Source organism: Pteropus medius, unplaced genomic scaffold, assembly GCF_902729225.1.
Source record: "Pteropus medius unplaced genomic scaffold, Ma_sr-lr_union100, whole genome shotgun sequence".
Classification (NCBI taxonomy): domain Eukaryota; kingdom Metazoa; phylum Chordata; class Mammalia; order Chiroptera; family Pteropodidae; genus Pteropus; species Pteropus medius.
In genome coordinates this window covers 5,130,192-5,156,747 of record NW_024354911.1, presented here as the reverse complement: position 1 = coordinate 5,156,747, position 26,556 = coordinate 5,130,192, and the positions used below count along the sequence as shown (strand labels likewise).

Here is a 26,556-nt window from a genome sequence, read left to right as displayed (position 1 = left end):
AACTTTGAAGGTATCTTCTTTCTACTTATTACTAAACCTTTATTCCTAGAAACAGTCCAAACTATACATAATAAGAATTTTAAAAGCTTGGGTTCTAAAGTAAGATTTACTATCAAATCACATTTGCTGTTAGTCTAACTTTGACACTGGTGTGCCCAATTTCTCAGGATTGGATTTCTCCTTTTTTACCAACACCTGAGTTCCTCTTTGACTTGCCTGAATTGCTCTTACTAAGTCTCTCACCAAAGAAGGAATACTCCACTAGAACCAGAAGACTTGATACTTACCAAATGCCTGAACTTATAAGATAAATCAGGCAAGATGAGAAGTCGGCTGGGAAAATATGAGAAATCATCACTCCAGAAAGAAAGAATAAGGTAATAAAGACCTTAATAAGGAAAGAAGCATGGTAGAAAATGATAACCTTAGATTCCTATTTAGCCATGAAGAGAAAAAAAATTAGTATGCTTTTCTCCCCACCCATCCACATACTCCATCTTCAAATAAAATAATCTAAACAAAATTTCAGTCTAAAGTGAAATATTCATCCTATTCAGCAAACTGAAGGATTATAGATGTCTGGGGCAAAGCAAGGCAGGAAAGAAAACCTAAATCTTCTACTAATTGTGGCATATTCAATAGCAAAAATTCCATCTCTTGAAGAAATACTATTAATAAAAAGCATTAACCCATTTATCCCTACAAAATAGTTACAGAAAATAAAAACTGAGGCATTATCCCTTACAAATGAGAATGTAATCACTTACTTCTAATAATTCTGAGACAACAGACAGAACTTCAGGATTACAGATATCTATGGAGTCATCCCGGTATGTCTTCTTTTTATAACAGATATTGCCCAAATGTAGTATTGCTGAGAGAAGAGAGAAAATCCTGCGAAAACAGAACCGCAAATTACAGCTTGCTTGTGTGCATTCTCTAAGCCTACTTCCTACATCCTAAAAATTTTTATCAAACAAAGTAACCAGTACAAATATGAAGTATTTAGTCTTCAGAAAATAAGAAACATGGGAATAATAATTATAATTAAAATTTATTGTTTACTATGTCAGGCAATGTGAAAAGTGCTTTACACAACTTTAATTTCAGTACTATACCACTAATCAGATATAGTTATTTGAAGGGGACTTCTTGCTGTTGTCTAAATCTTGTATCACTTGTCAGATAAAGTTGTCTGAAAGGGACTTCTTGCTATTGTCTGAATCTGCTGTACTGTTTCAAAAGTCCATGCCTTTCTAAATGTTTTTCATTCTAAAGGGAATGCCCTTTCCTTACACTATTTCAGATCTACTGAATCAGAATCTTTAGGGGAAAGGCCTTGTAATCTCTTTGAACAAAGTAGCCTAAATGTTTTTTAAAACAGTCTGAGGTCATTGGGGTATATTATCTAATATCAGGCCCCTACTGTGAAACATCTACATCTAGACCCTCTTGCAGTCAACAACTAATCCTTCCACTTGTGCTCTCTATCCCATGAATTCCAGTTTACTCTGGAACATTATTATACCTTTTTCCTATCTCTTGCCTGAACCTACAAGAACTTTCTATCAAAATAATCTCATATTTGCTTCTCTCTTACTTTAAAAAACCCATCCTAGATCTCACACCTTCTCCTTTCCTTCACAAACAAGCTTATTGAAAAGTTAACTTATACTCCTTGTTGTCACTATGTCATACTCTACTTACTGTCACATTCTGGCATCTGCCCCTGACTAAAATGTCTCATAGAGGTTACACCAAGGACCTCCATGTAACTATGAACAGTGTATTATGTCCTTAATTTACCTGACATCTCAAAAGCATTTAACATAACTGAACACCTCATCTAAAAGCCATTTCTAGAAATCTATATATACATGTATCTTTGTGCCTGTCCAGTTATTTCCTTAGGATAAATGTTCCACTTATGAAATTTTAACTATGTGTTTTCCTAAAATTAGGAAATATTCTAAATAAAACAAAGATATTGCTTTAGGGATCTAATAGCTATACTTTCAGGAGTCCTGAATCAACATCTAATTTATAGGTCTAATTTCTCAAATAATTAAAAATTTTTTAAAGTTTGAAAAATTAATATGACTCAAACAAAATACAAGTTAACTATAAAGAAATAAAAGTATTCTGAATTAAATTAGAGAGGAAACTCAGTATCAACTAAAACATTATAAAAACCAATGGAAGCCAAAAGACATAAAAACAAATTCCTGAGCCTTTTTTAAAAACCTACTTTAGTGGTAGTTTATATTGTTTTTTATTAAATTGTTCAGAATTTGGGGTTCAAAAATCAAAACATTAATGTCTTCTCAAACACAAATATATGATGCATAGTCTCCAGCAATAATATCATATAAGCAATCAATATACTGTAATTCAATATTAAAAGATTAATAAATATGAATACGAATCTCTATTCTCAAAAAGCTTATAATCTTGCATTAGGAGATAAAATTAAATAACTATACTATAGGGCAGGATATCTTAAAATACAGACAATGCACAGTTAAAGAAAATTTCATTAAAAAAGTAGTACTCTAAAGAAAACAGGTTTCAATTCACATGAACTTTAGACTGCCTACAAGGTTGTATTTAGAGGAATTCTGGGGTAGATCTGACTGCAAAAGAAAAGAACATTGTGATTTATTAGCAGAGTCAATCATGGCCACAGGAGATGGGACCAACAATACATATTATATACCCTACCCAAAAAATTCAAAGTATTTAAATGAGCAAAAAAGAGATGAAGATATTTCCTTCACGGAATGGAGAAAATAGTGAATATTCAAAATATAACATAATGTTTTATAGAACACCATTAGTCTAGTTAAAATGCAAAACTTGTGTTAAGGAATATCTAAAGATAATAATCTGAGTGATAGGGAAGGGTCAAATTGAATGCCAGCCTATGAGAAACATAGTTTTTCCTGTGGTTTCCAATATAAGATGGATACTATCATATCAGAAAGTGTAAAAGACACTCCTTGGTGTGTGAAAAGTAAATACGGTATTTCCAACCTATGTTATCTACCTTATGTTATCTTTAAAAAATTAAATTAAGATTATTATTTGATATATAGACTGACGCTTCAGTTCACATGTCAATCAGTCAGGTGTCACATGAGGTAAATGTGGTAGCCTGAGGGAAGAATGTAAGTAATATAGTCTGGAAGACTTCAGAGGGTACTCTCATTTATCTAGTAACTTTCAAGTGAAGTGAAGTTTATGTCACCAATTAAATGAGTTTGCATATTTACATATTATATTATTTAGTTTTAACTTATCTTTCATAAAGAAATTCTGACAAATAGTCTAATTGAAGATGCATTCCAATAAAGTAATTATAAGCAAAAAAGAAATGACAGAACTGATATTTTTCTACTCCTACTATGAGATTAAAAGTTGACAATATAATCCTATCTGACATATTTATTAACACTAATTCCCTTCTCCAAAAAATATTTATAAGTTATTATTTTTTTCTGGTGAGGGTCAAGGTTATTTGTGTCTTTAATTTTAAATAGTGTTTTATTTTAAATATAATTTACTTCATCTTTAACTCAACTTTTTTATGTTTCTATTTTGTTTATATTTAGTACAATGCATAAAATGTTTAGTACAACAGTACAGACATAAATTTACAGAGGAAATACACAGAAAATTATGTTTTACTAATAGGTATGTATACCTTAATAAGATCAGAAATAAATGATACAGAAAACAAGAAACTATAAAAATAGTGTTATGAAGCACCAGTTTTTTTGTTTGTTTGTTTGTTTGTTTAACGCCCACAGCACCTGGTATTCCTAGGTGGTCTCCCATCCAAGTACTAACCAGGCCCGACCCTGCTTAGCTTCCGAGGTCAGACGAGATTGGGCACACTCAGGGTGTCATGGCCATAGACTAAAGCACCAGTTTTTAAGTTAGGTCCATGGAGAGGCTTCAAGGGGCACCATAAACTCTTAAAATATATTCTAATATAATGTAATACTTTTTTTAAATAGTTTCAAGTATACAGTACATCAGTCAGACATTTATATAGTTTATGAGACATTCCCCCTACTACTCCATCTTCCCTCTGGCTCTACATACAGCCATTACCTTACTGCTGTCTGTATTCCCTATGCCATGCTCCCCATTCCCGTGACCCTCTATCAACTACTATTTTGTAGTTCTTTGCGGGAAGAAGATCTTCAACTTCCAAAACTGATTTTCAAAGAATATAAAACAAAAAAAAGCAATTGATAAACAGTCTTTTAGAAAAATTAACTTTCTAAGCAACTTCTAAGATGGAAGAGGTACTAGATCAGGGATACAATAAAACTACTTTGAAGGACCAAGGAAAAGGCATTTTTGAAACACATTATAATTTGCTCTCTACTGAGGGTATAAGAATACAATAAATAAACTCACTGTCTTCGGGTCTTGGGAAGAAATCCTACCATTTCCATTGCCAGTTGTAAGCGTTCGAAGTCATGCTTCAAATCTTCCCCCTCCACTGTGAAGTAATCCTGCTTATTTAAGAAAAAAGGGAGGGAATCAAGATTACCTACTGAAAACTAACATAAGCCACTCAGAAGAAATACAGTAATTTTAGAAAAGTATACTGATGTATAAAAATTAGAGGTGGTAAAATATTTAAATAAAGTCAAATTCATTAAACCTTTTATCTTACTACAGGTATGCAAACTAAACAGATACTTATTAAATACCAGTAAGTTACCTTTTTTTCTCCCTTTCATAATCACCAAGGCAAGATCTCAAAAGTAACTACCAATTTTGATTTTGAGTGGTTCTGAAGTGATTTGGAGACCCAGAGCATTTAAGAGGGCTCACTTGCACAAACAAGTGTTATTTATTCAACTAATATTTAATAAATGCCTATGCATATGCAAGTCACTGAACTAGATCCTGGGACATAAAAATAAATTTTAGAAGAAATTTAGTTGAGAAGTGGAGCCTAGATGTAAATGATAAACATGTTTACATTATATCGATATTAGATATAAATAGGTCCTAAGAAAATAATATAAATATGGTAATCAGCAAAAGAAAGAAGTATATGTGAAAGCATGAAAACCTGCAAAGAACACACATCAAATGAGTCGATAAAAATAGTTGTGAACTACCAGATTAAAAAAATATTACTTTTTTAGAATAATCCTTCTGCTTCAGTTCCCAAAAAAGTCAAAACATTAACACTGTACAAATAAGTCTTTAAATCCCTTAGTATATGTTCTCACAGTCCATTACACTTACATTTCCAAAAACCTCCTCACACATATTTACTTTTGTAATGCCTATCCTCCTATGGAATGTTGTATCAAGTCCTCAATAAATGTATGAACTGTTATCTGTTGTAGTCACTGCAGACCTCCAAGTCAGTGCCAAGCAGAAAGTGGGCAATTATAGAAGTAAATATGTAATCACTGAATTACTGAATAAGTACTGAATGGAATGAAACATTCCTTCTTGAGAAATATAGTGCTCATTAATTTTTTAAGAAGTATTTATCAAGCATCGACCATGGACAACCTGCTTCAGAAACCATAAGAATGAGTTAGTAAAATATCTAGATAGTTTGAAGTTAAATATTACAGTTTAGAGTGCTCTTTAAAATATATTTATTATCTATATGGAAAAGTTCACGTTTAGTTTAAAATTTTTAATTCACTTTGAGATTTCTTTCTGAGAACCCATGCATTTAATTTTCTGCCTATAAAATGTTTGGTAAGCAATTTTAGGACACACTTCCACAGACATGACAATGTCCTACTCACTAAAAAATTTTAACACATTTTTTAATCTATTGTAAAGTTTTAAAAAATGCTCTTGGCTTCTCTTCCCCCCCAAACCACAAATAGCTCATTTATTTTATAATTTAGTAAACATTTTTCTATAACAAGTAAGTGTGGGGGGCAGCTATGCTTCCACTTGTGTAAACTCAATGATATAGCAATGATTCTTATAACTGACAGTGTTCTTATCGGCTCTCAAAATGAATATAACAATGTATATACAATACTAAGAAAATAAACTGAAAACACCAAAATATAAATACATTTATATTTGCTGTTATCCATAATCGACTGTTCTTCAGAAATACTTCAGAAAAGTCTCCTCGGTGAACACCAAAATCACAATTATAAATTTTAAAATGTGTACTTAACTGTTTCACTGATAATAAGGGTATTAGGAAAGCTAAGGATGGATTAATCTATCAAACCAGAAATATCCTTACCTTAATTTGGGTTTCTACGGAAGTGAAACTTGAGATCTAGACTCAGTACAATTAGCAGGGGGATGGGGAAAGTAAAATAGAGAAGGCAATGTAGCCTAAACAGGGTCCAATTTTAAAGTAGTTACTACAGCAGGTAACTGGAGTTTAATCTCAAAGTAATCTCTGGGAGACAATATAAAACACACAAAAGTTGAGAGAGCTGAAGTATTTAGGTACCATCTCCCATTAGTCACTGGTGGAAGACTTCTGGCAAGGGGTGGGCGGGTAGTGAGCCTTTAATTCCTATCTGTAAGAGCACAAAGGCCAGGGTTCTGAGAAAAAGCCTTCAGGCACCAAGATACAAATACTGGCTGTTGGGGGTCATTTAGAGAACAATGAACTGGTAAGGTTCAAAGAATAAAGCAGAGAACTAACTCAAACCAAATTGTTCTTTCACGCTATCGGCCTTTTTCCCCTTTGTATGAAATAATGAGAAGCCTTTCTCATTTAAAAGTGCACAGGATAAGCCTGGCAAGTCATAGGTATTTAATGTGGGTATGAGGGAGAGAAAGTAAAGGGTATAATCAAATTAGACATTTTTTTTTCCACACTGTCTATAGTTTTTTAGAATGATGTTTGGAAAATCATACTTCTTATAACTATCAGTTGATAGTGCAGGACATAAATCAGAATAACTGACTTTGAGAGTTAGTAAAGATACTGGAGATCATTTAAAAATATATACACATATATATGTATGTATGTGTATGTATGTATGCATGTGTATATATACACATATGTGTGTGTGTGTATATATACATATATATAAATAAATAACATAGCCTGAATGGAATCCCAGTTACACTATTAACTTGCTTCACCACCATGGGGGAAGTCACTTAAATTCTGAGCCACTGTTATTTCTTGCGTGAAAGGTAATCATACTAATTACAACCAGGGATTTTATAATGATCAAATATAATATGGATGTTAAAGTGGTTTTTAAGTGGAAAAATAGATGCAAAAATGTTGTGCAGCATGTAGAGACCTTATATTCGACTGGCACAGGATGAAGAGTAAAGCCACAAAGACAATATCTGAGAGACTAACTACAAACTTATAAACTGTCAGAGAATGACAGGAGGAGTCTTTACGCTGTAAAATACTTAAAATAGAAAAAAATGGAAACATCATGAATTCAAAGGATCCTGCCCAAGCTGCATCAGGATCTACCTGTACTGTAGCAGGTCTACCCCATGGGAAAACAGCTGCCAGGTATTGTACATGTTTGGATTCCTATAAAGGTAGTAATGACCAGAATATGAACCTGGTCTCAACAAGATAGTAAATTCTAATCCCTCTGCAGCATGGTGGACATGACAGTATCCCAAGACTTACTGTGACAATTCTCATTAAAACTCTGCCTGGTAGTTAGTTGGACCCTAAAATCATTCAAAGCTTGGTTTGGAAAAATAAAAAAATTAAGTTGAAAATAATCTTTTACATTGAAGTTATTCAAAACTAGCTTTGAAGTAAAACTATTTAAATAGATTACTACCATTTAAAGAAGGGAAATTAGCATTTACTAAATATGTTCCACATATGGGAGTCAATATGAGAGTCACTTGACATATATAATCTCACAAAGTTCTCAAAAATACAAGGAGATAATTATGGGTATGTATGTATTAATTATATGAACATTTTTAGTGGAAAAAATAGACTCAGAGGTTAAATAATTCACCTAAATGACAGGGGTGGCCAAATTAAAATCTATCCAATTCTAAATCCTCTGCTCTGTCCCAATCAACAGTGGTTGCTTGAGCTTATTTAAAAGAATAACCTTTAAAAGGAATGAATTCACCATAAAACAATGGGCAACAGGGTCCCCTATTAAAAGCCATTTTCTCACAACAGTTCCCGTTGGGACAATTTATACGATTCCATAAGATGTATGATAAATAATACAGAACAAATGGCAGAACAGTCCTTAATAATCCTCTCTTACTATAACGCCAGTCATGTAAGTTCTAATAATTCGGAAAGAAACAAAGTTTAGTCTACCCCAAACTTACAGCTAAGAGTAAAGAACAAATCAAAGATCCTCAGACTGCCTGCTTTTATTAATTAACTTGTAAGAAAAAGCAAGAGAAATTAATCAAAGTTCAAACTATAATAGATTTGAAAACACAACAAGCAGGAGGGTAGTGATGAAAAGTGATGTTAACAGTATGGTTACAAAATCTTTCTAAAAGAAAAAGATGGATAATGATGATTCCAATGGTGGCAGCAATGGCGAAAATTTATTGTGCACTCTATCAAGCTGTTTAGATGCACTAATTTAATACTCACGAAAGTTAGGATAAAGACCATTATTAACCCCTTAGATAGATGATGGAAACAACAGAATTAAGTGACCTGCTCAGGTTCTCAAAACTAGTATGTGGATGAGCCAGTATTCAAGTCAGGTCTGTTTACTTCCAAGCCAAAATTCTTAAGCATTACTTAGACTACCTAAAGAATAGCAGATCAGTTTGCGATATCATTATAACCTCTGTACAGGCAACAAGTCTTATATCAGCCATGAATTTCCAGGTCTCCTACCTACTGTCTAATGAGGCACAGTCACTTGGTGTATTAAGTGAAAGATGGAAGCCTCTTAAGAGTAGCAAAACAACATAAAATTTTTCTACTGAAATTTTTCGGAATCTATCATTTAAATGTCTAAAATTTATTTTTCAAAATGTTAAACCTGAAACTATAAATTATCAAGTTTATTATGAAACGGTAATGCAATTAAACTTTGTCTGAAGGAAAAAATTAATATCCATAATCGCGAATCTTTTTCAACTCTGAAATGGGCTCATTCTGTAATTTAGTGGACTTTGTAATCACATGCAATGAGAATTAAAATCATGGTTATACAAAGCAAGGACTAAGACATGCCATGTTTCCAGAAGGAATAGTTAATAAATTAGTTCATTAGTTCATAAATATATAGAGAGATGAGTGTTTTTATTCAGTCTTTTATACCTGACCTAATTGTAAACTAAAGGGAAGGTAAGTAAAGTTTTGTGCTCTTTTTATGATTATATACTTGTCCTTATAAAATATTACAAATAAAGCTAAATTTACCTACTCCTGTTATATTACATCATATATGTCCTTAAATTAGTTAATTTAAAATGTAAAATAATCTTATTTATAGGAATTTCAATTTTCAATTTTTAGAAAATCACATAAAGCCCCTCTTGCTATTAAAAAAGAACCAAAGAAAAACCATACATTCATTATGTAAAAGACTGTTAACTGACACATAAAACAGGAAGGGTGTAACTTTTAAAAATAAAGACTACTACTCGTGTGAGTAATGAAACCACTAAAAATGAATTGAAAAAAATAAAATGTAAACAAAAAATCTGTAGTTCAAAAGGATCTACCATAGATGCTGAAATCAGAAATGCAATCAATTTATTATTAGTCAAAATAAATACTGAATATAGACTAAATGTTGGCAGAAAAAAATTAAAAAATGGAAATTGACTGGTTTTTAATCAACAAACCATACACATACAAAATAAATCAAAGAAATTAAACATTGATTTATCTTCTTTCCTAGATTGTTTTGATGTCAGCTGATTTTCTTTCTAAGTCATCACATAGATGCAAATGAGCAAGGTAAGGGTCCTTTAACAGGAACACAGAGTAGGTATTTGTACTGACCGGCTCAGAGTCATAGCAATAATCATCCCAGCTCTGTCTGAGGGGTTTCTTTGTTATCTGAAAGTAAGGCAGATTAGTTAGGTAGAAGTAATGGTTATTACACTTCTCTAATTATCTCTTAGATAAAGTGTTCAGGTATCACTGCTGCAATCCAAAGAAAGTTATTTTGTATAGCAGCATAAAACAAGAAACAACTAGGTAAACATTCAGATTCTTGGAGATCATATATTATTATAACTAATCCATACTTGCTATTGTCCTGTGACTAAGATTTTTATTACCCTCTGAGTCCCACATTCTATGAATAGTGATTACATGACAAGAATACGTAAGGTATGGACAATGACTACAAAAAGATCTGGAATAACAGTAATAAATTCAGAATTTCTCAAATACTAACAACTATCAGCTCATTTATGGGCAATCAGTACTTTTTAAAAAGGAAAATATTTAATCGCACAAATAAAATGCAAATTGTTTAAACAGGAGGGTAAAACTCAGAAGCTAAACCATCCTCTTAATTCTATTTAGTAAAAATTGCCCAGTATATTGGGAAGTGATATTTTTGAGTAATTTTGAAATTCTCAATATATTAATACAAAGTTATGTTTGTTTAAATATGGCATTTCAAAATTAAGAAACATCAGTTATACAGCATGTTGTATACTTTCATAACCTAAAATACATACAATCTTTGAGCCATTATCAAAGTGTCAGTTTGCTTACGAATCGTTAAGAGTTTTAAATTCTCATAAACTCTTTCCAGACAATACATCTTGCCTCAAACAATTAAAAAGAGATAATGTGTTATTCAAATGATCTGTCATACCAAATCCATTAATATTAGTTCCAGAATTTCTGCTAACATGAGGAATAATAAACTTAAAAAAAAAAAAACAATCTAATAAAGTTGTGACAATTACTCCTTATTTTGGAAGTTTAGGAGTGTATTGTGAGTTTCAAGGTAAGATACAAACTCTCTAAGTCATTTCCTTTGATGAATTTCATATTGAGTATTTAATGGGATCACTAAATTACAAAAATAATCATACTATAAGTCAAAATCATAGTTGTCATGCAAAGAGGTACGTTAATTAGATTTCAAAACATGCAAATAAAGTTTCAAGTAATCCCTTGCAAAGAACAAGCATTAAATATTACTAACATTTAACATTCATGGCCGTAAAAAGTAAATCACTTTAGAAAGAGTAAACCAGTTTTCTCACATGGAAAGACCTATAAACAGTTTATTATTCTCTTAGTCTCACCAGAAGCAAAAGGCACACATATAACGAATCTTTTAAAACTCATGAGAGTAATAATAATTTAAATTTGAGAACTGCATCATGCAATTTTTATATTACATGTATGAATGATTATTGCTAGTAAATATCCATTACCAGATTTGGGAAATAAAGTACTAGGAAAAAACTTTTCTCAAGAGCTAAAATTTAATAATGCCCTACATTTCAATATGCTTTTCATGAACTCTTACCTGATTGAGATAATGATATTCTTCTGGTTGTTTAAGATGAAATGCTAATCTCTCTTCTTCACTTGCTCCTGCCAGGAGGTAATAGAACACATGGTAGTTCCTGTTGGACACAAAGAAATATGGATTTATAATGAAAATGACCTATAGTTATCATTTAACAGGAAAAAGAGCAAACATTAAATAGTAAAATGTTTCAGCTTGTATTGAATGTATACATGCAAGTATCGGCTTGTTTTGCATGTATTGAATTTAGGTGATAAATTCAATATTTAAGTACTATGAAATAAAATGATGCTTTAGATGAAAATTCTCTCCTCCAAAAACCAATAGAAAACTAGCACATTTGGCAAAATCAACTTTTTAGAATTGTGGAAATTAACCAAAAGTTTACAGAAATCCAGAGATGTTTATATAAGAAAAACAGCTGATTTCTCAGTAAAAACAATAAGTTTTGTGGCCTTTTAACTTGTTTTATTCCATCTCCTGCTCACCAGATCCATGGTAGCCTTCAAAACCAACAGTTCAGAATCGTAATGAACACTAGAAGCCTGGCAGCCTCCAAAAGAGGGCAGAACAGGGCTGGAGCTCATTCACAGCCTTGTTCTCTGAGAAATATCATTATTTCAACTGTCTGATGGTTTCCTGAAAGAAGCCATGTTCGAAACTGTCTTTATTTGACCTGACCCATAGTTAACCCACTGTGAAAATCTTTTCCCCAGAGACATTTGTAGAAAACAATTATAAACAATTTTTTTAACACGTCTCTGTCCAAAGCAGTGGATAAATGCTGGAGCAAATAATGGGCTCACCAAAAACTTAAAAGAAAGATCTGAGAAATAAGATCTCTATACAGGCTTTGAAAAGCTCCAATATACTCCCGGGAATCTAGAGGGTCATGTGCATGCATAAGGCTGTGCACATGTGCAGGGCCGCATATCAGCTCAGCAAAGACCAAAGGAGGTACTAAGCTCTCACTTCTGGCTAACATTGAAGGTCTGCAAAGTTAAAGCAGAATTATAAAATGTCTACTTGAGTGTTAAATGCATGGTCTAGTACACACATGAAGTTTTCTGAGCCAAAGACTAGGAAGCTTACTATATCCAAGCATTTAAGAAAACCTCTGTTCAATCATTAGCTACCCAAGCAGATATACTTCAACAGCCATACTTAAAGAATAAAGTTAGTTTAGAAAAGCCAAGAAACAAACAGCAAGAACAAAACCACCACCACAAATCCTAGAAGGAGGAGAATCTCATCTTCAGAGCTGCCACGTGATTATTTAAAATGTCCAATATTCAACAAAAACTTATGAGGCATGCAAAGAAACAAGATAGTAAAGCATATACAAAGGAGAAAAAACAATAGTAACTGTCTTTGAGGAAACCCAGACATTACTTACTAGACAACACTTTTTTAATCGACTGTTTTAAATATGTCCAAAGAACTAAAGGAAACCATGTTTAAAGAAAACCATGTTTAGAGGAAAATACGAGAATGCTGTCTCATCAAATAGAGACTATCAATAAGTATACAGGACTTATCAAAAATTAAAAAGGAGAGAGTGATGTCAGAAGCATGACGAAATTTGAGATGTCCCCAGATCTCTACCCTAGAAATAACAATAAGCTGAACATCTAAAACACAACAAATAATACCCAACCTGCACATAAGCACATTTGAGCAAGTGATCTGCGCATGAAAGCTACCATAGGTCAGAACCACGAGAATTTGGCAAGAGATAGGAGGAAGAAAGAAGCTGCCTCTCGCAGCCATAGCCGGAACTCCCTGCAAGAGGAGGGGGGTAAGAAGTTGTGGCCAGTTCCCTGAGCAGCCCTGCCTAAGAGCTCTGTGAGCTCCACGCAGCAGTGAAGCCCAGGGATCAGAGAAGAAAACAAAGCAGGGACCAACGGCAAAGAAGCAACAGCTGATTATCACTTGCCTGTGGTTGCAAAATGAGAGGCTGAGCTACAAAAACCCCCATGCACCAAACCAGACAGCACCACTCCATATCCTCCAAGACCAAACACTGCAGAGCCCCAGGAGAATTTTAACAAACGCTACTGAAACTGTTGCTAACACTGACAGAGACTGAGACGGAGGGTAGTAACTGTGATTGAACATCTATAAAGGGAAAAAAAAAGCATTATCAAAGCTCAAAGAAGGGATCCAAGAGGCTTAGGTCCACCTAATGGAAATCAAAAGAAAAACGCCTTCGTAGTGACAGGCTAAAGAGAGATCTTTATATAATAAACCTTTCTGAGGAAAGGAAAAAAGCAGAATGCACTTCTATTAATGCCTACTTGGAGAAACAATCCATTAAACACCATGAACAACCAAAGTGACAAGGCAGTTCAGAAAGAGAAAAATCTCCAGAAAATAAGCTTAAAGACACAGAAACATGCAACTTAAATGACAGAGAATTCAGGATGGTACTTCTGGAAAAAACTCAGTGCAATCCAAAATAATTCATATCAACAATTCCAAGAGTTGAGAAAACAATGAGATTATCAGAATGAGTTTTTTAGCAAGGAGAATGAAATCCTGAAAAAGAACCAAATAGAACTTCTGGAGCTGAAGTACACACTGAAAGAGATGAAGAATGAAACAGTAAGCTTGGGAAATAGAGTCGACCAAATGGAGGGAAGGATCAGTGACATCAAAGTCAGAAATCTAGAAATAATGCAGAAGGAAAAAGAGACTGAAGAAATAAAAATAACAAAAGAGAAATACAAAAACTAAATGATAACATCAGGAAAGGAAATACAGCCCTTCTCCAAGACATATTATATTAAAATTATCAAAAATTAATGACAAAGAAAGAATTCTCAGGGCAGCCAGGGAAAAGAAGACAGTAACCTATAAAGGAAAACCCATTAGATTATCGTCGGACTTCTCAGCACAAACCTTACAAGCCAGAAAGGAGTGGAATCAAATATTCAAACTATTAAATAAAAGGAATTACCAGTCAAAGCTCTCCTTTAGATATGGAAGAAAAATAAAGACCTTTTGAACATACAAAAACTGAGAGAATTCTCCACTATGAGGCCTGTATTACTGGAAATACTGACAGGGGTCAGCCAACCTAAAACAAAATGACAAAAAAAAAAAAAAACCAACATAACTATGAATAAGGCAACTAGCAGGCAAACAGAAGCAGAGTAGTGCAACCATTATTAAGAACACGGCATTCTAATTTTAAGCAATAATAGACTTGCTACTGCAAGATAGTAATGAACATTCAGCATACATAGGGACAAATTGAGACAATAACAGAAAAGAGGAGGATTCAAAGAACCGAACTGACCAAGGGGAACAGAGATAAGGCACATGTAGAAGAAAATAGACTACTGTATATATATACATATAACTATCCTTTACATATTTGTAATGATAACCACACACCAAAGATACAGAACTGAAGTACCTAACATAAAACACGAAGGACCACAGAAAATCCACAAAATCCAAGCAAAACACACAGAAATGCAAGGACAAAGAATCAGTGGAAACACAGAGCTACAAGAAAGCAAAAGATAAATGGCTATAGGAAAACCTCATAATAATCATCCTAAATGTAAATGGACTAAACTCACCAATAAAAAGGCACAGAGATGCAGAATCGATGAAAAAACAGAACCCAACCATATGCTGCCTCTAGGACACACATCTCAGTTCCAAAGACAAATATAGACTCAGAGTGAAAGGGTGGAAAATGATATTTCAGGCAAATGGCATTCGGAGAATAGCGAGAATAGTGGTACTAATATCGGATGAAATAGACTTCAAAATAAAAAAGGTAAAGAAAGATACTGAGGGACACTTCGTAATGATAAAAGGAATCATACACAAAGAAGATATAACACTTATTAATATCTATGTTCCCAATTTGAGAGCCCCGAAATATATAAAGCAATTACTAATAGAACTAAAGAGAGAAACAGAACAAAACACTAGCATAGTAGGAGACCTAAACACTCAGCTGTCAGATGTGGAAAGCATCTAAAAAGAAAACCAATAAAGAAATAACATCCTTAAATGACACATTAGGCCAACTGGGCATAACTGACATTTATAGAGTCTCATCCTAAAACAGCTGCTTATACATTCTTCTCTAGTGCACATGAAACATTCTCAAACACTGGACACATATTGGGACACAGAGATAGCCTCAAAAAACATAAGAGGGTTGAAATCATACCAACCATATTCTCTGATCATAATGCTTTGAAACTAGAGGTCAACTGCAAAAAGAAAGCAGGAAGAACCACAAACACATGCAGATTAAACAACATGCTACTGAAGAATGACTGAGTCAGAGAAGAAATCAAAGAGAGACCAAGAGATACAAAGAAACGAATGATAATGATAATAATACAACATATCAAAACTTTCGGGACACGGCAAAAGTGGACATATGAGGAAAGTTCATATCATTACAGGCCTATCTTCAAAAACAAGAACAAGCCCAAATAAACAACCTATCGCTTCATCTTAAATAATTAGAAAAGAACAAATGAAGCCTAAAGTCAGCAGAAGGAAAGAAATAATCAAAATTAGAGCAGAAAATAAAAGAAATTTAAAACAAAAAATAGAAAAAAATATATGCAACAAAGAGCTGGTTCTTTGAGAAATTTAATAAAAGTGAAAAACCCCTGGCTAGACTCACTAAAGAAAAAACAGAAAGGACACAAATAAACAAAATCAGGGATGAAAAAGGGGAAATTATGACTGACGTCGCAGAAATACAAAGGATCATATAAGAATACTGTGAAAAATATATAACACCAAACTTAATAACCTAGAGGAAATGGACCAGTACTTAGAGAAATACAACCTTCCTAGACTGAATCAAGAAGAACTGGAAAATCTAAACAGACCAATCAACAGTATGGAAATTGTAACAATCATCAAAAACTTACCAAAAAGTAAAAGTCTTCATTAGTGAATTCTACCAAATATTCAAAGAAGATTTAATACCTATTCTCATATTCTTCCAAAAAATCAAAGAGGAGGCAATACTTCCTAACTCATTTTATGAGACAAATATTACCAATACCAAAACCTGGTGAAGATAACACAGAAAAAGAAAACTACAGACCAATATCTCTTATGAACACAAATGCAAAAATCCTAAATAAGATACTACCAAACCGAATACAGCAACATATTAAAAAGATTATACACCACATCAAGTGGGCTTCATCCAGGGGCACCTCAGGGATAGTGTAACATATACAAATCGATAAATGTGATACACCACATAAACAATCATATGATCATATCAATAGATGCAGAAACAGCTTTTGACAAGATTTATGATCAAAACACTTAACAAAATCGGTATAGAAGGAAAGTACCTTAACATAATAAAGGTGATATACAAAAACCCTCAGCCAACATTAAATATAATGGTGAAATACAATGGTGAAAAATTACAAACCTTTCCTCTAAGATCAGGAACAAGGCAACGCTACTATCCACTATCACCACTGTTATTCAATATAACATTGGAAGTCCTAGCGAGTGCAATCAGACAAGAGAAAGATATAAACGGCATCCAAAAAGGAAACGAAGAAGTCAAACTGTCACTATTTGTGGATGACATGATTCTCTATACAGAAATCCCTAAAGACTCCACAAGAACACTACTAGAAACAGTAAGCAAATACAGTAAAGTTTCTGGGACACAAAATCAACGTTCAAAAATCCACAGCGTTCCTATACTCTAATAATGAAGTATCAGAAAAAGAAGTAGAAAAAATAATTCCTTTTGCAATTACAACAAAAAGAACAAAATACCTAGAAATAAATCTAATGAAATATGTGAAGGACCTATAAATGAAAAACTGTAAGACCCTATTAAAAGAAATTGAAGACACAAAGAAATGCAAAGATATTCCATGTTCTTGGAAGAGTCAAAATAGTTAAAATGACCTTATTATCTAAAGCATTATATAAATTTAATGCAATTCCCATCAAAATCCCATTGCATTGACACTTTTAAAAGATATAGAACAAAAAACATCAGATTTGTATAGAAGCACTAAAGGCCCCAAATTGCCAAAGCCATCCTGAGAAAAAAGAACAAGATTGGAGGCATCACGCTGCCTGACTTCAAATTATACTACAAAGCGACTATAATCAAAAAGACACGGTACTGGCATAAAAACAGACACACTGAGCAGTGGAACAGAATTCAGAGTCCAGAAGTAAACCTCGGTTTATACGGGCACATAATTTTTTGACAAAAAAGCCAAAAACACAGAGTGGAGAAAGGAAAGCCTTTTCAATATAAATGGTGCTGGGAAAACTAAAAAGCCACCTGCAAAAGAATGAAACTAGACTGTTGTCTATCATCATACACCAAAATTAACTCAAAATGGATTAAGAATCAGAATAGAAGACCTGAAACAATAAATTGCATGCAAGAAAACGTAGGAACTCAACTCATGGACCTTGGACTTAAAGAATATTTTATGAATTTGACCTCAAAGGCAAGGGAAGTAAAAGCAAAATTAAATAAATGAGACTACATCAAACTAAAAAGCTTCTGCTCAACAAAAGAAAGCATCAACAAAGTAAAAAGAGAACCATCTGAATGGGAAAATATATTCGCAAGCAACACCTCCGATAAGGGTCTAATATCCAAAATATACAAAGAACTCATACGACTAATGGACATGGACAATAGACTAGTGGTTACCGGAAGGTTGGGGTAGGAAGTATGTAGGTGGGATGACAGGGGTGGTGACAGAGAAAGCTAAATATGGGCAGTGAACATACAATGCAATAAATATATGACTTACTGTTGAATTGTACACTTGAAATTTACTAGATATTGTTAACAAATGTTACCATAATATACACACATACACATGAATGAGTATTTTTTAAAACTGAAAAAATTTTTTAAATTAAAAGTAATTTTAGAGTTGAAAATAGTTTAGTTATAAAATGAAAAACTAGAGAAGCTCAACATCAGATCTGAACAAACAAAAGAAGGAAGCAATGAACCTAAAGATATATCAATTGAGACTAGTCTGAGGAACAGAGAAAAACTGAAGAAAAATGAACAGTTTAAGAGATCCATGGAACATTCTTAAGCAGAAACAACACATGCATAATGTGGGGCACCAACATATGCCCGATGGAAGACCCAAGGACAGGAAAGAAAGGGGCAGAGATTTGAAACAATGATCAAAAACTCCCCAAATCTGATGAATAACACTAATCTGCACATCTAAGAAACTCAACAAATTTCAGGGAAAAAAATTCAAAAAGATCCAAACCTAGACAAATCAAGACTATTGAAAGACAAAAATCAAAATTTTCCAAGAACCGTAAGAGAAATGCCTCAAGGAATCCTAATATAAAATTACCAACTTATTTCTCTTCAAGAACCATGGCAAAATGATGATAAAGTCAAAGTACTGAGAGGGAAAAACTATTAATCAAAAATTACAGATCCAGCAAAACAATCCTTTAAAAATAAAGGAGAAATTAGGACATTCTCAGATAAACAAAACTTTAGAAACGTCATGGCTAGAAGAAGATCACTGCAGGCAATGCCTAAAGGAAGTTTTTCTGGCTGAAATGAAAAGAGACTAGACAAGATTTAATTAAACATGAAAAATTAAATAACACAAGTAAAGATAACTACATAGGTAAATATAAAAGATAGTATAAATTTATTTTTTAACACTTTTTTTCCTCATTAAGTTTTAGGACATCTGCAAAAAGCAATAATTATAAATCTATATTGATGGATCTACTACTATAATAATGTAATTTGTAAGACAATAACAACACAAAGAAGAGGGAAAGGAACAGAACTACACAGCAGCAAAGTTATTTGTATACTATCAAAATTAAGTTGTTACAATCCAAGCCAGATTGTTAAAATGTTACCTTTAATCACCAGGGCAACCATTAAGAAAATAACTCAAGAAATATACAGCTGATCCTTAAACACAGGGGTTACCGATCTCAATCCACAGCACAGTGGAAAATCCACGCATAACTTTTGACTCCCCAGAAACTTTAACTACTGATAGCCTACTGTTGACCAGAAGCCTTACTAATAACATAAACAGACAACACATATTTTGTATGTTATATGTATTATATACCATATTCATACAATAAAGTAGACTAGAGAAAAGCAAATGTTATTAAGAAAATCATAAGCAAAAGAAAACACATTTATAACACTATGTATTTATTGGAAAAATCTGTGTATGAGGAGACCCACACAGTTCAACTCATGTTGTTCAAGGGTAAACTATATAATAAAAGAAACACCAATTAAATTAAAACGGTACATTAGAAACATCTACTTGATACAAAACAAGGCAATAATAGAGGAACAAAAACATAAAAACACATACAAAACAAATAGCAAAACAGTATTCATAAATTCTATCTAGTAATTACACCAAATAAAAGCAGATTAAACACTCTAGTCTCAAGGCAGATAACTGGCAGAATGGATTTTTTAAAAAAGGTCTGACTACATGCTTTCTACAACAGACACACACTACAGCATCAAAAACATAAATAGGTTACAAGTAAAAAGATGCAAAAGATACTGTGCAAACAGTAACCAAAAGAAAGCTAAAGTGTCTATACTTAGATAAAAGACTTTAAGACAACAATTTTTACTAGATGCAAAAGTCATTTTATAATGACAAAGGGCCAATCTGTCAAGAAGATATAACAATTCTAAACATACATACATCTGAAAACAGAGCCCCAAAATACACGAAGCAAACGTTAAAAGAACTGAAGAAAGAAATAAGCAATTCAACAATAGTACTGAGATTCTATTTAGACAACCCCCCTCCTTTCAATAATGAATAGAGCAACTATACAGAAGATCAACACGGGAAAAGAAGACCTGGAAAATACTAAATGCCAACTAGACCTAATAGACATCTACTGAATACTTCACCCAACAGCAGCAAGATACATATTTTCTCAAGCACCCATGGAATACTCTCCAGGATAGACAATGTTAAACTACAAAACTAGTCTCAAAAAATTTAAGGGGACTGAAATCATACAGAGTATGTTCTCTGCCCATCTTACAATGATATTAGAAATCAATAACAGAAATTTCCAAAATTCACAAATATGTAGAAATTCAACGACACACTCCTAAATAACCAATGGGTCAAAGAAAAACTTACACAGAAAATTAGAAAATACATTTAGTTGCATGAAAACATACATACAACATACTAAAACATGGGAAACAACTGAAGCTGCATTCAGTGGGAGTTTATAGCTGTAAACCCATACTTAAAAAGATCTCAAATCTATAACCTGCACAACCACTTTAAGAAACTAGTGGCGGGGGCGGGGGGGGAAGGGAGAGCAGGGGAGTGAAGAGCAAACTAAACCCAAAGCTAGAAGGAAGTAATAAGCATGAGAACAGAAATAAAATTGAGAATAGGAAAAAAATAGAGAGGAAATCAATGAAATCAAAATCGGTCCTTTGTAAAGATCATCAAAATTGACAAACTTTTATCTAAATTGACCCAAAAGGGGGGTACTGCTATGGTCTGAATGTAAACCCCTCAAATTCCTATGTTGAAATCCTAACTCTGAAAGGTAATGGTTAGGACGTGCAGCCCTTGGGAGGTGATTAGGTCATGAGGGCAGAACTCTCATGAATGGGATTACTGCTCTTATAAAAGATCCCACTGGGCTGCCTAACCACTCCTTTCCGCCATGTGAGGACCCAGGAAGAGGGCTTTCACCAGAATGCAACCATGTTGGCATCTTGATCTTAGCCTTCTCAGAATCTAGAACTATAAGAAATAAATTTCTGTTGTTTGTAAGCTATGCAGTCTGTGGTATTTTGTTACAGCATCCAGAACAAGGTAAGACAGTGGTGAATCTCAAATTCAAGAATGAAAAGGGGGACATTACTACCAATCTTACAGAAATAAAAAAACATATAAGGGAATACTAACAATAAACAATATTTTTGCCAACAAATTATATAACCTAGATGAAGTGGACAAACTCCTAGAAACATAAAAACTACCAAATCTGACTAAAGAAGAAACTGAAAATCTTTAGATCTATAACAACTAAAATATTTGAATTAATAATCAAAACTTCCCACAAATAAAAACCCAGAACCAGATAGCTTCTTTGGTTGGTGACTTCTACCAAATATTTACAGAAGAAAAAATCTTACAGCAATATCCCTTAGAAATGCAGACACAAAAAAAAACCTCAACAAAATACCAGCACGCCGAATCCAGCAACATATAATAAGGATTATATATACATCTGGAAATCGAATCCAGCAGCATAACAGAGAATCAGTTTATAACTCTGAATCTTCCCTCCCATTGATTGTTCAGAACCAAGAAAACCAAGCTTATATCCCTGTCACTCCATTAAAACGTGTTAGAAAAAGTTACTGATAACCTTCGAATAGCAGTACCCATTAGCTCTGCAGGTCTTTATGAAGCTATTCTCTTCTTGAAACTCTCCTCCCTTCATTTTGAAGCACTACTAACTCAGATTTTCTCTTCTGCTAGCCACAAAAAAATTAACAGAAAAGTCTGAGTTCTAGTCCTAACCTTACAGGTAATTCATTATGATGACATTAGTTATTAATTACTGAACTTATATATAAGGACTACACTAAGCATTTTATAAATTTTATTTCATTTGATCCTCTAAACAACTCCAAGATAGTTTTCTATCTGTAAAATGAGAATAAAAATCTAAGAAAGAGAGAAGTGAGATGCCAAAGGCATATTCGATATTTGAATATGAAAGTCTATTGAACTTTAAACTCTAGCTCTTAGTTTTTCCTCACTGTAACATGAAGCAAATCATTTACCTCTCCAATATGTGGTTTCTCCACCTGACGGAGGTTATATACGTATTTCATCTCTGAAGTACCATATACCTCAAATATTATAATGAAATTAAGAGCTTAATTAAAAACTTTTCTCAAGTTAGAGAAAGAATACTAGAACATGAAAAAGGTCCAAAGGCACAACGCTCACAAAGAGCACAGATACCTACTGTTTTCCTCTTCTGATAGTAGAGTCTAATTTAGAAAGGGCAAGAGTTCTATATATCCATTAAAAAAATCTCCTAGCAGCCTCAGAAAAGGTACACTGTTCTGCCCATGACAGAAACAGCAATTATATGTGCATGGTATAAACTGAATTAAAGGTCATAATATAAAAAGATCCTAAAAGTCAATGCGCATTAATTATACAAATGTCAACTTGATGTAATTAAACAAATGGAAATACACACCGTTCATTATGCTCTTGATAAACAAGTCTGGACTTCTCTAGTAGATATTTTTCAACATAAGCACTAGAAGAAAAATAAAATTGGTTGATATAAATAATAAAGCTTAATATAAGGTAGACATATTTTTTTCAGAGAAGATAGAAAAGTGTAAAGAATACTATCCAGACCATTATTACTGTTATGGCCACTGTCACAGTGTTATCCACATTAAATTCATAAACTTATAACTCTTCTGTTTGCTTTCAATAAAGCAAAATAAAGTCAGAATTTCAAAACAGTGCACTAATTCGAGATGTTATTAATAGTGGAAATTGGGGGATAGGGCAAAAAGGTACTTATTTTTGTCATGAGCCTAAAACTGCTAAGAAAATAAAGTCTATTAATTAAAAACAAAAGTTATAAAGAATATTCTTGGCACAACCAGAAGACTCTGATCATAGACTACATAATAAGAAACAGTGTAACAAAATTAAATTTGAGTACAGTAATAGTATTATGTAGGATAGTGTGGTTGTGGTTACTTTAGGAAATACAGTAATTACAGGGTCAAGTTATATGCCCAACTTACTTAAAAACAATTTTTAAAAATGAATGTATGCATAATATAGAGTAAAGCAAATGCAGCAAATTATTAACAATTATTAATAAATCTAAGTTAAGGGTGTACGAATGTTACACTATTCTTAAAACTTTTCTCAGGTTTGAACTTTCCAAAAGAAAAAAAATGAGTTGAAAGGAAAAAAATTTAATGCAGACATCAATGTCACTGTTCTCATTTAAGAGCAAATGAACAATCTATGATTTATATAGGGGCAATAATGAAAATATAAACATGCTCCAAAGCCTACTATTGATACTTACCCAAGTACAGTGCCTGTTTCTTGGTAATTTACTTGAATAAACTTGCCAAAACGACTTGAATTGTTATTATGAGCTGTCTTTGCATTTCCAAAGGCCTGTCAAAATAAATAATTATCATTTCATTTTTAAAAAATGGAAAATCCTGTTTAGGTCAGCTCAGGGACACAATGCTAAAAGAAGACAGCAGAAAAGCAACTCTCCTCTTAGACTCATATAGTTCAGATAAAGTAAAAGTAAGCAACTAATAAGTGACATAAAACCAAGAAGGTAATATTTTACGCTATTTATAAAATAAAACATAATTTTAGTAACTTAATGCTCATTAAAAATTCAGATTCCAATTTCACATTCTTGAGCCAGCAAATTTTCTTAACATATTTATATATGTATTTTAAAAAATTCTTTCTAAACTGAAATAAAAAGGAGCTAGGTAAAAAATAGTTACATCAAAATAATTACAATTTTAGAATAGTATAAATGAAATGAAGTATCATTACATAATGTACTACACTTTATGACAACTACTTAAAACAAAGCTACACTACTATTTAAAAACCAATAAAAAATACATAGTCTTCCTCAATTGTTACCTAAAGTCTATACCATGCAATGAAATATTATCCAACAATAAAGATGAACTACTGGTACGGACAAGTATCAAACACTGTCAGGGGAAGAAACCAGGCACAAGAGTACATAATACAAAATTCTAGAAAAGACAAACCAAGATAACAAGCAGCAGATCGGAAGTTGTCTGGGAATGGGGGTGGGTTAGAAAGTTTCTACAAAGGGGCACAAGGGGTAATGAAAATATTCTATAGCTTGATTGTATGATGGTGGTACATTTATCAAAAATCACTGAATGGTATATTTTCAACGTCTACATTTTATTTTAAGTGATACTTCAATAAAATTAAAATTGAAATTTTAAAGAAAGGATCCATGCTGACCTCACATATATATTCAACAGGACATGTTGCTGAAAGGGAGAAGCCAGTCTCAAAACTCTATATACTGCAGGATTCCACTTGTATGACATTTTGAAAAACAAAAAACAGCAATGAAGAAATGACAAGTAGTTCTCATGAATTATGGGAATACATGGTGAGGGCAAGGGTATAAAGATAAGGAATAGCATGAGGGAGTTTTATGGGGTAGTGTATTCTGTATCCAGGTTGTATATAAATGATTATACGAATGCATATAGGATTTAAAATTCATAGACTTTTTCTGTAAGGTTATTTCTTTTCATTTTAATATCTACTTTAAAAAGTAAATCATTAATAAGGCCAGAAAAAGACAATTTCAGATATAAAAATCTGAAAATATTCATCTTAAAGCAATCCACACTAAAGGAAACATTAAAAGAAGTCCTTCATGCAGCAGGAAAATGATATATTCAAATATGAATCAACATAGGGAATAGGGAACAGTCGAAATGGGAACCACATGAGTAAATATATAAAATATTTTTTATTAATCTCTTGAAAAGACCATTGAGAGTGAGGACAGAGAAATGCTAGAGTAAAAATCTATGAAAGAAATAACACTAGCAAAACTGTCAGAATCAACTTTTTGATGACTCTGGAAATTAACCGAAGGCTTGTAGGAGAATATTTAATGAAGGAAAATAGCTGAATCTTGGTAAGAAAAATAGGCATAATGACATTTTAACTTACCCGATTACCATCTCCCTCTTCCTAATTCCACACTGAAAAGAAAACCAACACCCTACAATTACAGTTTTTCAAAAAGCAGCCAGAAGTCACTGGATGGATTAAACCAGAGTTAAAGCCAAAGCCCTGTCCCAGACACAATTTTCATAATTCGACCTATATAGCATTTCCTTGGAAAACCTCACTCAAAGGGCTACCTTTATTTGACCTGACTTGGAGATCAGCCACTGAGAATAGCCCTTTTCCCTCATGTTTGTTTGTGAAAAACAATCACAGGTAACTGTTTAAACACTGCAACTGCCTAAAGTGGTGATAAAAAGATTAGGCAAAAAACAAAGTAACAACTTAAAAGGAAAAGCTGGTTCATAACATGTACAAAAGGGCTTTGAAAAGATCTAAAATATTAAATATTCCTGGAAATGTAGAAGGTACTGGTTTATGTACAGGACTGTGCACATACCCAGGAATGTGAGCACACTCACAAAGAGTTGAGACCTCTGGTTAACATTCAGGCTCTATGAAAACAGGAAGTAAAGGTAAGGAAGAGTTGACAACTTCCTGGTTGATTGTTGAGGGTTATCCCACAAGGACACAGAACCTTGTAAAAAAAGGCTAGGAACCTTATTTCTTCAGGAAATTTAAAGAAATCCCTGTCTAATCATCTAACCACTGGGCTATGTAAAGAATTTGATGGCTTCACTCAAAAACGGAATACAGACGTTGCAGAATTATTTCAAAGAAGTCATGGAACAACCAAAGGGCAATAACAAAACCACCACCACAAACCCTGGGAGGAGGAAACATCTTATTTCCAGAACTGCCACACTATATTAACAAAAATGCATAGTTTTCACTAAAGAATTATGAGATATGCAAAGAAGTAAGAAAGTATGGACACAAGAAAATTTTTAAAAATAATAAAAAGAAATTGTCCTTGACAAAATCCAGATGTTGGACTTTCTTGGCAAAGATTTTTTTATCAGCTATTTTAAATATTTTCCAAGAACTAAAGAGCATTATGACAAAGATGCTTTAACAATGGAGAATTTCAGTAAAGAGGCAGAAATTACAAAAATTATAAGAATTCTGGTGTTCAAAGGTACATTAAATAAAATGAAAAATTCATTTGAGGAACTCAAATAAAGATATGAGCAAGCAGAAGAATCAGTAAACTTGAAGAATAATCAATCGAGATGATCCAATCTAAGGAACAGGAAAAAAATAAAGAGAAATGAACAAAGCTTCAAAACCCTGTGGAACCACCAAGAAACTTA

At 32.9% G+C, this 26,556-nt stretch overlaps 1 protein-coding gene and 1 pseudogene across 6 annotated transcripts in view; both read right to left on the bottom strand.

The window, feature by feature from the left end:
- The window catches only part of MYO9A (myosin IXA), a 237,897-nt gene that overhangs the window by 166,082 nt on the left and 45,259 nt on the right, over positions 1-26,556 (bottom strand). For 5 of the 6 annotated variants that reach the window (XM_039856603.1, XM_039856602.1, XM_039856604.1 and 2 more), the window contains exons 3-8: positions 23,607-23,701; positions 22,746-22,808; positions 11,454-11,553; positions 9,959-10,015; positions 4,429-4,526; positions 768-894 (exon numbers count right to left, since the gene is read on the bottom strand). In XM_039856603.1, the coding sequence (XP_039712537.1) occupies positions 768-894; positions 4,429-4,526; positions 9,959-10,015; positions 11,454-11,553; positions 22,746-22,808; positions 23,607-23,701 (540 nt within the window). The remainder of the gene's footprint in view (positions 1-767; positions 895-4,428; positions 4,527-9,958; positions 10,016-11,453; positions 11,554-22,745; positions 22,809-23,606; positions 23,702-26,556) is intronic. The other variant, XM_039856606.1, reaches the window with a different exon arrangement.
- Positions 3,801-3,919, bottom strand: LOC120598008 (uncharacterized; annotated as a pseudogene).